At 42.0% G+C, this 16,254-nt stretch overlaps 1 protein-coding gene across 2 annotated transcripts in view; it reads left to right on the forward strand.

Annotated features, from left to right (window-relative positions):
• Positions 1-15,111, forward strand: part of ASAP2 (ArfGAP with SH3 domain, ankyrin repeat and PH domain 2) — a 216,162-nt gene extending 201,051 nt beyond the window's left edge. For both annotated transcript variants that reach the window (XM_069728066.1, XM_069728067.1), the window contains 4 exons: positions 4,508-4,572; positions 6,345-6,448; positions 9,271-9,393; positions 14,536-15,111. In XM_069728066.1, the coding sequence (XP_069584167.1) occupies positions 4,508-4,572; positions 6,345-6,448; positions 9,271-9,393; positions 14,536-14,610 (367 nt within the window). In that variant the 3' untranslated portion in view covers positions 14,611-15,111. The remainder of the gene's footprint in view (positions 1-4,507; positions 4,573-6,344; positions 6,449-9,270; positions 9,394-14,535) is intronic.
• Positions 15,112-16,254: the final 1,143 nt, after the last annotated feature.

Consider the following 16,254-nt stretch of genomic DNA (forward strand, 5'->3'; position numbering starts at 1 on the left):
GGGAATGGGAGTTAAATACAAAAATATTCTAACGCATAGTGGATCTTTGGGGGGCCCCGGATATAGATCTATTTGCAAACAATCAAAATCGAAAAACGGAGGCCTTCTGCTCGATAGATCCTCGGGGGAGTCCAGTGGCTATAGACGCGTTGTTAATTCCATGGAAATTCCATCTAGCTTATGTGTTTCCTCCGATAGCTCTAATTCCCTTAGTCTTGAAGAAAATCAGGGAAGACAGAGCCAAAGTGATATTGATGGCTCCGTTCTGGCCGAAAAGAGTATGGTTCCCATGGCTACGCCTAATGTCCATAGCGGATCCATGGGTACTCCCAGATATCCCAGACCTTCTGCATCAAGGGCCAGTGAATCACCCACAAATAAAAAGTTTACACATGACGGCCTGGCTTTTGAAAGGGAACTGTTAACAAAAAAGGGATTTTCTTCAAATTTAAATTCTACCCTGCTGGCCAGTAGAAAACCTATAACTACCAGAGCCTATGGCAAAGTCTGGAAAAAGTTCCTCTCCACGTCAGGGGTTATCCTATCAAATCAGATGCCAATTCAGGAAATTTTAGAATTTCTTCAAAAAGGATTAGAGAAAGGCCTAGCAACAAACACTCTGAAAGTTCAGATTGCAGCATTGGGTGCCCTTTACAACCAGGATTTGGCGGGGAATCACTGGGTAAAAAGATTTATTAGAGCATCTACTAGGTCCAGACCAGTTATACATCTCACCGCTCCTCCCTGGGATCTGAACTTAGTCCTTTCAGCACTAACTAAGGCACCGTTCGAACCTTTATCTCAGGCTCCACTGAAAATAATATCTTGGAAAACCTGTTTATTGGTGGCCCTAACCTCAGCTCGCAGGATTAGTGATCTGCAGGCCTTATCAGCCTACCCACCTCTAACACAAATATTAGATGACAGAGTAATCCTCAAAACTGACCCTTCTTACCTTCCCAAATTCCACAGATCTCAAGAGATAGCGTTACCATCTTTTTGCCCCAATCCAAAAAACAAAAAAGAGGAGGCTCTACACACTCTAGATGTAAAGAGATGTCTAACACACTATCTATCAGCCACAAGGGAGTGTAGGAAAGGGAGGGCTCTGTTTGTCTGCTTTCAGGGACCAAATAAGGGTCACAAGGCATCGAAAGCCACGTTGGCGAGGTGGGTAAGAGATGCCATCAAGATGTCATATACCTCTTCCGGAGAACAAGCTCCGGACACAATTAAGGCTCATTCAACCAGGTCGGTGGCAACCTCTTGGGCTGAACGTGGTGGAGCATCAATAGATCAAATATGTAGAGCAGCCACTTGGTCTTCCCCCTCTACATTCTTCAAGCACTATCAGCTTAATCTATCTTCTCCCTCAGACTTAACTTTTGGTAGGAGAGTTCTTGAGGCAGTAGTCCCACCCTAAAATTTTCATTCTTTGAAATTCTCTCGTTAGTGCCGTCATGGGGTAAGAGAATATCGTAGTTACTTACCGATAACGGTATTTCTCTGAACCCATGACGGCACCTGTATATTCCCTCCCTTCACGTATGGGTGTCCACACTACTTATAAATTAAGTCACAAGGTGTGCATAAAAAAAAAAAAAAGTGTGTGTGTATATATATGTGTATATATATATATATATATATATATATATATATATATATATATATATATGAGCTTATATAAGTTATATAGTTATGATTTGTTGTGTAAAAATAACCAATTAAGTTACAGCAGAAATTCCCTGCAAGGCTCTGTAAACCAACTGAGGTGGAGGAGAGGTCCCGCCTTTTTAACCTGTGGGTTTCCTGTCCCTGAGGGCGGATCCCTCTCTCTCTCGTTAGTGCCGTCATGGGTTCAGAGAAATACCGTTATCGGTAAGTAACTACGATATTCCTGAGAATACCTTGTGGAAGCTCAGGCTTATTTGCACAGAACTGTACTGAAAGCCAATATGTTTTTTTTTTTTTACACTTGTACTGTTCCCGGTCAAAAATGACCGAATAGCATTTTAGCTAATGTTATGGTTTGCATGTGTAAATCTGCACCTAAAGCAACTGTTTACTTCATAAACAATAGTCGATGCAATAAGTAGTCTCAAAAGAAATTATAACTCATTTGTTTTACTCAAAAAATGGCTGAAATTAGCTAAAATGCTATTCGGTCATTTTTGACCGGAAACAGTACAAGTGTAAAAAAAATGTGGCGCAAAAACTAAACAAAAAAAAAAAAGGACCCTTAGGAAGAACCCCTCAAATTAGGAAAATATAAGTAACCACAAGTTTCAGAACTGCATAATGAATTTTTAATGAAATATCAAAGTTCAAAAACGGTCATTTTAAACCGCACAGAACAGCAGGGTTAAACATGTATAGATTTTTAAGAACATTTAACCCAAACTCCAACCCCCCCCCTCCCTTCCCACCTTGAGAGACCTGTAGTGAGCCGCCACAATTTATAGCATCGTGCAAAAATGAAGATGACGTTCCAATAACCCTCCCAGGGGACCCCAAGGCCCAAACGATCAGATAAAACCCCTTAATCCATAGATTCCATAACCTGTGGTAGAGGTCCATCTTATTTCTCTTAAAGTATATGCTTTTCTCCAAGGCAAGAATATGGTCCACTTGTACCAGAAAGTCTCTTCTCGTTGGTGGTTCCTCCCTTATCCAGAACTTTGCAATTAGCTTCCGCGCAATAAATAATAGTCTAGCAATGGATATTTTGTACATATTATCAGTTACAATCTCTTCTACATAACCTAGAATACACACCAAAGGATCTCGTGGTATAGTACAGTTATATATCAATTCGACTCTATTTAACACCACAATCCAAAAGGACGACAGCCTGGGACATTGCCACATCATATGGAGAATACCCGCCTGAGACTGCGAACACCTAGGGCACTCTGAATTGGGTCTCAGTCCAGCTTTGAATAACATTGCCGGAGTTCTATAGGCTCTATGAATAACAAATAATTGTGACAACCTCCCAGGCTCACTCATAGAGATCTTGTGTACATATTCCAATACTGAGTCCCATCGATCATTATCAATCACCCCCAGTTCATTTTCCCATTTCAGTCTGGCTCTGATAGGGTGCCCCTCCAGAAAGGAGTAAAGAAGATATTCATATACACCCGAAATCGCCCCCTTCGCGCCACCACCCATAAGAATAAAGTCCAACAGAAGATCTACTTTCAGCACTATAGGTTCTCTTTTGCACTGTGCCAGAAATGCGTGGGAGATACGGCTATATTGATATATCTCAGAACTTGGCAATTGGAATTCCTCCTGCAGTACCTCAAAGTTCTTGATTTTACCCTGGTTCATAAGTTGCCCCATCCGAGAAATACCTGCCTCTTTTCAAATATGAAATCCCGACATCTGTCTGAACGCTTGTAAACAACATCTGTCGTTAAGGCACACGTGGGTACTCCATATACTGACTGATCTTGGACTGGATCAGCCGAATTCTTCACTCCATTCAGTTATTATTGGAAATTTTGGGGAAAATCATTGAGTTAATTGGAAGTCATTCTACCTTAGACTCTACTTTGTGCTTAGTTTCTCGGTATTAACCCACTGGGCCATTCATCTATGAAATTGAACTATATTTTATGTAATATATCACCTCGACAATGTTTTTTAGGGTGCACAGAAGTCTAAAGCTTTAACCCTAGTTCTCATGTCTCAGTGGGGGTCTTCTATGCTGTGATCTTCTGTTCTGCTGATTCTCCAGATCTCTTACAGTACTTACAGTGGGGAAAATAAGTATTTGATACGCTGCTGATTTTGCAAGTTTTCCACCTACAAAGAATGGAGAGGTCTGTAATTATTGTCACAGATGCAGGTTCAACTGTGAGAGACAGAATCTAAAAATGAAAAACAGAAAGTCACATTGTATGATTTTTACATAATTTGCATGTTATTACATGAAATAAGTATTTGATACAATATAAAAACAACTTAATATTTGGTACAGACACCTTTGTTTGCAATTACATAGGTCAGAAATACATGCAGCCGCACGCTCCGGTCCCGAGTGCCGGGTATTGATGCGAGAGACTCGCGCAAGTTTCTCGCATTGCACTCGCAAGTGTGACCCCGGCCTTTAAGAATAACTAACAGATCTGAGAGCCAGAATTCTTGCTGGTTGGTAAATCATCAAATACTCATTTCATGCAATAATTTGCAAATTAATTATGTAAAAATCATACAATGTGATTTTCTGTGTTTTTTTTTTGTTTTTTTTTGTATTGTTTTTAGGATTCTGTCTCTCACAGGTGAAGCGTACTTACGATAAAAATTACAGAGCTCTCCATTCTTTGTAGGTGGGAAAACCTGCAAAATCAGCAGTGTATCAAATATTTATTTTTCCCACTGTACATAAGATTAGTTTGTTACAGGAATATCGTATAGGGTTATAATATGGCAGGCTTTCCACATCAGTGATTTAATTAGGCCAATTCTAATTTAATGTGTTTCTGATACATTTTACCAGGGTTGAGAAGCCTGCTCCGCCGGGTAAGATCCGGGCTGCGGCCACAACATCCTTACCGAATCCTGGTGAGTTCCCGACCCTCGTGTCTCCAAGTGAAGCATCATGATCCCCAATCACAGATGTGGCCATAACACTTTTAAGTTTTAATGATTTTTCTGTGCATATATTTTATTTGGATCTCTGGCCGTGGTTTTACATTTACACGTGCTACATTCATACTAAAGACTTACGCTGGCCATACACATTAGACCTATGTTGGACGACCCCACCGACATCTACAGATTCGACCTATGGTCTGATATATATGGGGGGAGCAGCCAAATAATGGTTGGTATAAATATCGATCAGGCATATTAAATTTCAGACTACTGAGCTATGTCGGTGGCTTTCTCATTGACAACACAGGATCGCTTGGTTGAATGAGCGCTGGCTGTGTATGGAAAGAGTCGGCGGAGATGGCTGTCAGCCGAACAATCTTTAAGCGGACAGCCATCTATTGTGTATGGCCGGCTTTACATGTACATACAATCACAAAAAGGCAGAATGTTAAGCTCTTACCTCCAACACAGAACCTAGAAAGTAAAAGGGCTTCCACCTGTTGTAGAACTTGTGTTGATTTTGTCTTGAGACAGAGGAACCACTTGAGCATGGGTGCGACCACAACTTCGGCACCGCCAACAGCTACACCTTTGATTTAAGGTACCGTCACACTAGACGATATCGCTAGCGATCCGTGACGTTGCAGCGTCCTCGCTAGCGATATCGTCCAGTGTGACAGGCAGCAGCGATCAGGCCCCTGCTGTGATATCGCTGGTCGGGGAACAAAGTCCAGAACTTTGTTTCGTCGCTGGATCTCCCGCTGACATCGCTGAATCGGCGTGTGTGACGCCGATTCAGCGATGTCTTCGCTGGTAACCAGGGTAAACATCGGGTTACTAAGCGCAGGGCCGCGCTTAGTAACCCGATGTTTACCCTGGTTACCATCGTTAAAGTAAAAAAAACAACCACTACATACTTACCTACCGCTGTCTGTCCCCGGCGCTGTGCTTCTCTGCTCTGGCTGTGAGCACAGCGGCCGGAAAGCAGAGCGGTGACGTCACCGCTCTGCTTTCCGGCTGGCCGGCGCTCACAGCCAGAGCAGAGAAGCACAGCGCCGGGGACAGACAGCGGTAGGTAAGTATGTAGCGGTTGTTTTTTTTACTTTAACGATGGTAACCAGGGTAAACATCAGGTTACTAAGCGCGGCCCTGCGCTTAGTAACCCGATGTTTACCCTGGTTACCGGGGACCTCGGGATCGTTGGTCGCTGGAGAGCTGTCTGTGTGACAGCTCTCCAGCGACGCTGCAGCGATCCGGATCGTTGTCGGTATCGCTGCAGCGTCGCTTAGTGTGACGGTACCTTTAGGTCTCGTTCAGATGTCTGTTTGTTCACTTATGCAAAAAGTGTCGTCAGTGTTTGGTCAATGTCAATCTTTACTATCCGTGTTTCATCAGTGTTTTTCACCTGTATCGTCTAGAATCCTTATAATGGAACATTATTATTTTCTGTTAACTTTTTAGTACTTACTATTCCTACTGTTGATATATTTTGCTAAGAGTTTTGTGTTTGCTTTTTTATTAGATAACTGAATTATTAATGCATTGATACTTAAATAGAAAGCGAATACTGACAGTGTATACCGTACATGCTTTATTGGGTCTGGCTACATCCAGTATTACACGTGTTCGGCTCTGACCTGGTCAGATATGATGGATCTGCTTTCTTATTTTATGGATAGATTACATTTACATAGTTAATAATTATGTGATTCATCTTATTTTTTTTGTCTTCTATGCAGCTGCTGGAGATGTATTGTCTGATGCCCCTTCTCAGCCTGGACCTAAGCCTGGTACCACAGTGCCTGTACAGCCGCCTGCACCAATGCCACGCAAATCTCAACTGGCAAGTAATATAAGTGACAGAAGAGTAAATCTTTGGTATATTTACTGATGAGCCCGCTCCATAATCGACAGACATCATCTCTGTTATTCGGCTCCTTCCAATAGCAGCAGCGACTGGAGCTTGCTCTGATTACTGCTGTTCAACCACTTAAATGGTGCTGCTAATCTCTGACAGCAGTATTTAAAGGGAATGATTGTGTGGTGTAATCATTCCCGTGCCCTTCGTCCCCCGTTTTTCCCATGTCATGATCGCAGTGAGCCATTTCAGATGATGGGTCGGTCTACTGAACGCCACCATCTCTGCCATCTTGGTGCTCCTATAAAGCCCAGTCTGTGGTTGGGCTTCATAGATGATCAGTGATTGTACTGTATGCTGCAATATATAATACAAGCAACCAAACAATCTCGGGTTCCCTAAAGAAATTAATATAAATATTGAATTAAAAAAATGTAAACAAAAAATATATAAAGGAAAATCAAAACTTCAAAGTGTGGTGATCAAGATGAAAGGCAACAATAAAAAGTTGTACAATGTAGTTCACATTATACATTCCTAACAAACACGATCTTGAACCATTTTATTGAGCTTTGTGTTCTGACCAAATAGAAATGAAAAGGGGAAGAAAGAATGAGAAATGAGAGCAATAAGGGAAAAAGGAAGGAGAGGAAGGTCAGATTCGTGGAAAGCCTAAAGGGGTAGTACTGGAGGGGAGTTTGGGAAGGGTGTGGGACTGCGGAAGGAGAGGTGAAGAAGAGATTCTCTCTAAGATGGGAACTATTTGTATACATTAACTTTTATTTTTAAGTGAAAAAAAATAAATTTAGAAAGTAAAAAAAAAGGTAAATCCCGAAAAAGTTTGCTCTGTCAAAATATAAATTTAAGCAAACAACAAAAACACAATGCCAGAGTTAGATTTTTTTTTTTTCAGTCGCTTTGCTGTTGAAAAAAAAAAAAAATGCAATAAAAAGTGATCAAAGCATAGTGTGTAATCCAAAATGCTTTCAGTAAAAGGCAAAGCGTCTGCAGGCAAAACAGGACATGCACACATAGCTCCATCGACAGAAAAATAAGCTACAGGTCTCAGAAAATAGTGAGACAATCAATACTTTTCTCTACAAAGTTTTTAAAGTACTAAAATATATATATATATGCCTATTGTGTTTGATGAAAAGTGTAATATGAACTGTGCATAACCTGGTTTATGACCTTTTAATAAACCGTATGGACTGTTTTGTGTTCAAAAATCGTGACTGACTACACGATATATGTATGTATTAGTGTGTGTGTGTATATATATAATTGTCTAAGGGTTTTTCCGTCTGTCTGTCTGTCTGTCTTGGAAATCCCGCGTCTCTGATTGGTCGAGGCCGCAACGGGCACAGCGACGATGATGTCATAAAGGACGTAGACATCCCGCGTCTCTCGTCGAGGCCTGGCGGCCTCGACCAATCAATCAGCAACGGGCACAGCGACGATGATGTCATAAAGGACGTAGGCATCTCACGTTTCTGATTCAGCGACGGGCACAGTATCGACGTAGATGTCATAATGGTTGCCATGGCGACGATGATGTCATAACGGTTGCCTCGACCAATAAGCGACGGGCACAGTCTGCCGCGAATTCTGGAATCATCATTGTCCATATACTACGGGGACATGCATATTCTAGAATACCCGATGCGATAGAATCGGGCCACAATCTAGTGTGTATATGTGTGTATATATATGTATATATATATATATATATATATATATATACATACATACATACATACATACATACATACATACATACATACATACATACATACATACATACATATATACACACCAGATTGTGGCCCGATTCTAACGCATCGGGTATTCTAGAATATGCATGTCTACGTCCTTTATGACGTCCTTTTCATCGTCAGCGTTAGGATCGGGCCACAATCTAGTATATGTGTGTGTGTGTATATATATATATATATATATATATATATATATATATATATATATATATATATATATATATATATATATATATATATATATATATATATATACATATATACATATATACGCACGCACACACACACCCTACACCTTTTTAACCCTTTAACGACCTCCCAGTGTTTTGGGCTTTTTTTTTTTTAATGATGGGTGGTACAGGTCCTAAGTCTGCGGCGATATCTTGGCATAACTATATTAACACGACTGTAATCTACGAGGAACAGGCTGGGTCTCCGACAGCTGTAGAGAAGACAGAAACCAATTTTTATTGCTTCTGCCTTCTTCTTTTTTAGTCTATTAATCACTAATTTAGCTCTAAGTAATAAACAAAAAAGGTGTCATTGTGGTTTTTCTATTGGACACTTCTGTTAGGGGCGGCTGATTCCTACAGTATAACAGTTGTCACCCGCTGTATGTGGAGCGAGCTCAGCTCCTGAGCCTGCACCATATACCCAAACCAGACATGGGACGTAGATCGTGTTCAATGTTGGGAAGGCTTACGGGGCCAATGGCTTCTTTTTTTCTTTACTGTATGTCATCAGCCCCCTAGACATTGCCGAGCGCTGTGACCATTGCACTATTCAGATGCAAGAAACGGGATCCCCATTTTGGGCTTCGCTTTGTTCCCAGTGGCGGAATTGAGTTGTTTTTTTTTCTATGTCGCAGTCCCATCCTCCTCCTCCATGTCACATCTATCACTACTGAGACTCCCGGGGTGCCAGGCCAAACATGGAAGATCCACCAAACATATAAATTCATAGAAATGGGTCATGTGGTTTCTTCTTGGGTTTTCAGCACTAGTTATAATTTCACTTTCTCTGTTTTTACAGGCGAAGATGAAGCCGAAGAGGGTGAAAGCAATATATAACTGTTCCGCGGACAATCCAGATGAACTGACCTTTACAGAAGGAGAGATCATTGTGGTGGATGGAGAAGAGGACCATGAGTGGTGGGTAAGTGGTCACGTCTGTCTCTACAGCTGTATAGTGGCTGCCTGAGATGAGGGAGAACAGGGCTGGACTGGTATAATGATTGGTAAGTGGTATAGATTTATCATCGCCATAAGCGGCGTGGAGGATTAGCTACTTAGCAGGAGGCACCATGGGATCAATGAGGTTGGAGATATAAGTTCTGATCAAAGATGACTTCTCCTGTTCCTAATTGGTGGAATGCAAAATTAATGGAAATTCTTTACATCCCGGCACAAAACAATAATTATCTCCTGCCTAGACCATAGAAGGGTCTACTACCAACCACCCAAAAGAGAATGGCACCAACTGGAGACCAGCAGTCCTCAGTCACAATCTTTTGGACAGATGTCTTCATTCCTCTTCAGTTTCCCTCTGTTGAGGCTGCATACTCTGCACAGCTTTCTAAGGCCAGCCCAACTTCTGGACTGGGGGAGGGTTACAGAGAAAACCGGGATTACCAAAGCCCATAGTCCACGCTACTTTGCTAGAAATTTCCACCTCTCTGGGATTCCTTATACCTCACCTGGCTATTAATGGATGACATAATGACTTCCTGGAGCTCAGGATATGTATGAGAGGAATCTTGGGGAAATGCAGCAATCTCCGACCACTTGTCCTATCACCTCACATCATGAAAAAGTGAAGAATAAAATAGTGCCTGTCCAGGGGTAGGATATATTAGGCAGCAAGTGAACACAAGTTGATGCACTGGAAGCAGGACAGGTGGATAAGCATATTGATCTTGATGGGTGCCCCACGAAAAAATACAGGATTAAATGTTCTGCTGCTTACGTCTTGGTGCTGAAAACCACAGGACACATTTGGAGCCTTTTTGGCAGAAAAGGGGGTTTACACAATGTTGAGATGATTTTGAGGTTAAAGGGGTTGGGCTACCATCTTATTTATGTTTATTTATGAAGAAAATTGCAGGTTTTAACTTTTAATTTACTTGTATGAAATATAATACATGGTTATAAAAATAATTATGTTTTATCATAAAGCTGGTGCCCTATGGAATTAGTAGCAATGCCTGAAATGTGGCTGTGTGTATATAACTAGGTGGCCGAGCACGTGCAGTCAATCAATAATCTATTGTCACTGTGCTTAGCTGAAAAAGTATAATCCTCTCGTCCTTGCCAGGTATGTTCTTCTGCAGTGTCAAGGATACATAGCCGGCGGGGGTCATGCAGGTCTCACCGCTGTTACCACTGTGTCACGGAAACGTAACCCTGCTGCCTCCAATTGTCATGACAATTACACAATTGACAGGCGAGTGATGGACGAGGGCCCGGCTGTTTCCATTACTAGTCCGATTATTTAAGGAACTCACAGTGAGCGTATGGTGTATATACCTCTGATTCCAATGCATGGAACATGAAATTTTAATATACATACATACCCTGTACAGTCACTGCTAGCTGCCACCACCAATTGTTGTATACACGCCGATTGGACACCTGTTACAGGTAGCGTATGGCTTCGGTGTGCGGTTTACAGAGCAAAAGGAACAGGGCGAGTAAACATTATATTTAATCCAGAAAGATATGCAGAGTTTATAAAATATATATATATATATATATATATATATATATATATATATATATATATATATATATATATATATATATATATATATATATATATATATATATATATATATATGATATACACTAGCTGAAGACCCCGGCGTTGCCTGGGCATAGTAAATATCTGTGGTTAGTTATAGCACCTCACTTCTCTTATTTTCCTATTACGCCTCTCATTTTCCCAATCACATCTTTCATTTTCCCCCTCACATCTCTCATTTTCTCCCTCACACCTCTCATTTTCTCCCTCACTCCTCTCATTTCCCCCTAACACTTGTCATTTCGACCTCACATCTGTCATTTTCCAATCACTTCACTATTTTCCCTCACTCCTCTCATTTTGCACTCACACCTTTTCATTTTCACCTCACACCTCTCATTTTCACCTCAGTATATACATGTTTGTCATCTCCCTTATATATAGTATACACCTGTATGTCATCTCCTGTATATAGTATATACCTGTATGTCATCTCCCCTGTATATAGTATATACCTGCTGTCATCTCCCCTGTATATAGTATATATCTGTGTGTCATCTCCTCCTGTATATAGTATACACCTGTATGTCATCTCCTTCTATATATAGTATATACCTGTATGTCATCTCCTCCTGTATATAGTATATACCTGTGTGTCATCTCCCCTGTATATAGCATATATCTGTGTCATCTCCTCCTGTATATAGTATATACCTGTATGTCATCTTCTATATATAGCATATATCTGTATGTCATCTCCTGTATATACTATATACCTGTAGGTCATCTGCTCCTGTATATAGTATATACCTGTGTGTCATCTCCTCCTGTATATAGTATATACCTGTATGTCATCTCCTGTATATAGTATGTACCTGTATGTCATCTCCTCTATATAGTATATAACTGTGTGTCATCTCTCCTGTATATAGTATATATCTGTGTGTCATCTCCCCTGTATATAGTATATACCTGTGTGTCATCTACTCCTGTATTAGACCTCGTTCACAAGTTATTTGCTGAGTATTTTTAACTCAGTATTTGTAAGCTAAATTGGCAGCCTGATAAATCCCCAGCCAACAGGAAGCCCGCCCCCTGGCAGTATATATTAGCTCACACATACACATAATAGACAGGTCATGTGACTGACCGCTGCCGTATTTCCTATATGGTACATTTGTTGCTCATGTAGTTTGTCTGCTTATTAATCAGATTTTTATTTTTGAAGGATAATACCAGACTCTTGTGTGTTTTAGGGCGAGTTTCATATGTCAAGTTGTGTGTTGAGTTGCGTGTGGCGACATGCATGTAGCGACTTTTTGTGTGTCGAGTTGCATGTGACAGGTTAGTGTAGCAAGTTGTGTGCAGCAAGTTTTGCGCATGGCGAGTTTTGCGCATGGCGAGTTTTATGTGTGGTGCCTTTTGGGTATGTGCAAGTTTTGTGTGAGGCAACTTTTGCATGTGTTGCAACTTTTGTGCATGTGGCAATTTTTCCGCGTGTGCAAGTTTTGCATGTGGCGAGTTTTCCATGAGGTGAGTTTTGCACTTGTGGCGAGTTTTGCGTGAGCCTAGTTTTTGCATGTGGCGAGTTTTGCGGGTGGCGAGTTCTGAGCAGCGACTTTTGTGTTTCGACTTTTATGTGGCGAGGTTGGCGTATGTGTGGTGAAATGTGTGCTGAGGGTAATATGTGTTCAAGCACGTGGTAGTGTGTGGCGCATTTTGTGTGTGTGTTCATATCCCCGTGTGTGGTGAGTATCTCATGTCGGGGCCCCACCTTAGCAACTGTACGGTATATACTCTTTGGCGCTATCGCTCTCACTCTTTAAGTCCCCCTTGTTCACATCTGGCAGCTGTCAATTTGCCTCCAACACTTTTCCGTTCACTTTTTCCCCATTATGTAGATAGGGGCAAAATTGTTTGGTGAATTGGAACGGGCGGGGTTAAAATTTCACCTCACAACATAGCCTATGACGCTCTCAGGGTCCAGACATGTGACTGTGCAAAATTTTGTATGTATGTATGTATATACACACATATATATATATATATATATATATATATATATATATATATATATATATATATATATATATATATATATATATATATATATATATATATATATATATATATATATATATATATATTTATACAAAGCCGATGCAAAATGGGAGCGAAACAATACGGTATGTACATTTACGTGTAATAACAAGGAATAACTAAAGAAAACCACTAAACCTGATGTCATATAAATGGCTCAGAGCTTAGCGGAAGCACTTTGAGAAAATGGACAGAACCCAGAGGGAACTATGTCTTCCCAGGACTCACAAATGATCCAAACCCAGATACTGCTTTTTGTTAGCGCAAACTTACTCCCACACACCTTTCGCTGGTGTATGTTTGCGTTATACATACTCTGGCCAGGGCACGTCCAGTGGGCACAGCCTTGTTTCATACACTTGTATTCAGCAAGGCCGCTCCCTGTCTCGTGCTGTGGTCGTGCAGTGGGCATGGCTGACTAGAGGACATGGCCTCACTCCATACAAGTGTATGGAGAGCGTGGTCGCGCCCACTGGCAAGGAGTACATATAGCTTGTACGTACCCTCTGGTCTCGGGTCAGAAATCGGCGAATCCCCCCAGCTCACAGTGCGTGCTCTGGGGGGACTCATAAGTCTGCAGTAACATAGAGTGACAGGGTGACTGCAGACTTATTGGTTTGGACCGAACCACCCCTTTAGGATAAAACATTAATATCTTTATAATCATGCCTTATTTTTAGTAAAAGTTTGAGTAAGTAAATATGTTATAATTGTGGCACAACCCCTTTATGGCTGTACTTTATATTCCTGTACTTCAGGTTTAGCATCCAGGCTTCTGTTTCTAATAGATCTGTTTTTATTAAACTGGAGAGGTAGATGGATCTAAACAGGTCACAACTACTGCAATGATGACCAAAAAGGAAATAAATGAGTTTCAGCACCAGAAGATGATATAACACAAACTATCAGGGTCAGTGAAGGCGGTCACGAGGGAGCGGCGCTGAGAAAACAGCCCCGGAAGGGAAAGAGGAGGAGGGTTGTCGAGCACCACCGCAGCTCCAGCCGAATGCCTCCGAGGGAGGACCGGAGCAGATACCAGGAAAAGATGGGTCCCAGGAGCGCTGAATGAGACTCAAACATGTATAGTTTAACCACAACGCGTTTCGATGGGGAACACCATCTTCTTCAGGTGGGAGTTACCTCCCACCTGAAGAAGACTGTGTTCCCCGTCGCAATGCGTTGTGGTTAAACTATACATGATGTTTGAGTCTCATTCAGCGCTCCTGGGACCCGTCTTTTCCTGATAACACAAACTATAGCTCAGTCGTCACTGAAATAAAGCCTAGTTTAGGGGACTGGCCCTTCCCTTCCTCCTAATGCCGGTAACCGCTCAGTAACGTATCATTTGTTTTCCCATTTATGATTTTTAGCCATTTCACCAATATTTTCACCATGATAAATGACGTGCTGTATACTGTGCTTTATGGTCTAATATCTCCTTTATTGCCTCGCTGACAGATCGGACACATAGACGGCGAGCCGTCCCGCAGAGGAGCCTTTCCTGTGTCTTTCGTGCACTTCTTTGCTGAATAAGCCATCCAGTACTGCGGGCGTATCTGTGCCCGGCAGGAAGCCTTCCACAGGAGCCAGAGCCACGGAGACCCCCACACCAGAGCCTGTGACCAGCGCCCACTGCGAATACTCCTATGCACTGACTTACGCTGGGACTCTCCCATCCAATGTATATTTATTCTTCCTTTTGAGGAAATATGTTGCCAATCGGATGTAGATATTCCTGTTAAACACTATAGATTTCCGCCCTCTCCTCCCTCTCGTACTGCGTCTTTTGTACCATCCTGGCTTTCTATGACCAGTGGTTTATAAAAGCTGTCTCTACTCCTCCATCCTCTGGAGCTGGATTACATTGCAGGGCAATGCACTGTACACTCACCTGCAGCTAAATGGTTAATGACTCCTCGGAATACATTGTTGTTTTTCTACGTACTGTAATTAACTTTACTTTTTTTTTATGGAACTAATCGTTTAGCTCTGTGTGATTTGCTAATAAATAACCAGACCAATCCAATAAATCTCTATACTGCCTACCTGGAAGTTATTTGTACATCACAGTTCCTTTATCTATGGCACGATACATTGCGGCCATTACTGACCTTTTCAGGGCACTCAAAACAATACACGTGCTTGTTAGAAATCAGTCTGGATGGAAACCACGTGAACTCGACTGAATGCGTGTTTTTTGCATAGATCGACCATTTTGACCAAAATTTAATAGACCTTTCGAAACAATTTACAGTCAAAGTGCGCTGCTAAGAATGTCTGTCTATGCAATCAAATCACCTTTGAGTTTTGTTTTTTTTTACTTAAAGGGAACCTGTCACCCCGAAAATCACGGGTGAGGTAAGCCCACCGGCATCAGGGGCTTATCTGCAGCATTCTGTAATGCTGTAGATAAGCCCCCGATGTTACCTGAAAAAGAGGTTATATTATACTCACCCAGGGGCGGTCCCGCTGCTGGTCAGGTCGGATGGGAGTCTCCGGTCCGCTGCGGCGCCTCCCATCTTTATTACAAGACGTCCTCTTCTGATCTTCAGCCACGGCTCCGGCGCAGGCGTACTTTGCTCTGCCCTCTTGAGGGCAGAGCATAGTACTGCAGTGCGCAGGCGCCGGAAAGGTCAGAGGCCCTGCGCACTGCATTACTTTGTCTGCCCTCAACAGGGCACAGCAAAGTACGCCTGCGCCGGAGCCGTGGCTGAAGATCAGAAGAGGACGTCTTGTAATGAAGATGGGAGGCGCCGGTGCGGACCGGAGACGCCCATCCGACCTGACCAGCAGCGGGACCGCCCCTGGGTGAGTATAATCTAACCTCTTTTTCTCCTTTTTCAGGTAACATCGGGGGCTTATCTACAGCATTACAGAATGCTGCAGATAAGCCCCTGATGCCGGTGGGCTTACCTCACCCGCGATTTTCGGGGTGACAGGTTCCCTTTAATTACATGTATTTAGTACTAAAAATCAATATTGGATTTAATTAGTGTTGCAGTTTTGCATTTTCCAGGTTGTTTTCTTACACATTCATCTATGATGTTGGATTCGGCTTCTCTCAGATGACGAAGCCAAAACCTGCTGACGGATTCCCTTTACGTAGAAGTCCTATCACCCACCACCTTTCCGCTCACAATCTTACACACCTACTTCACTATTCCGCAATATTATCTT

The sequence above is a fragment of the Ranitomeya imitator genome, chromosome 5 (assembly GCF_032444005.1).
Source record: "Ranitomeya imitator isolate aRanImi1 chromosome 5, aRanImi1.pri, whole genome shotgun sequence".
In the NCBI taxonomy this organism is placed as follows: Eukaryota; Metazoa; Chordata; class Amphibia; order Anura; family Dendrobatidae; genus Ranitomeya; species Ranitomeya imitator.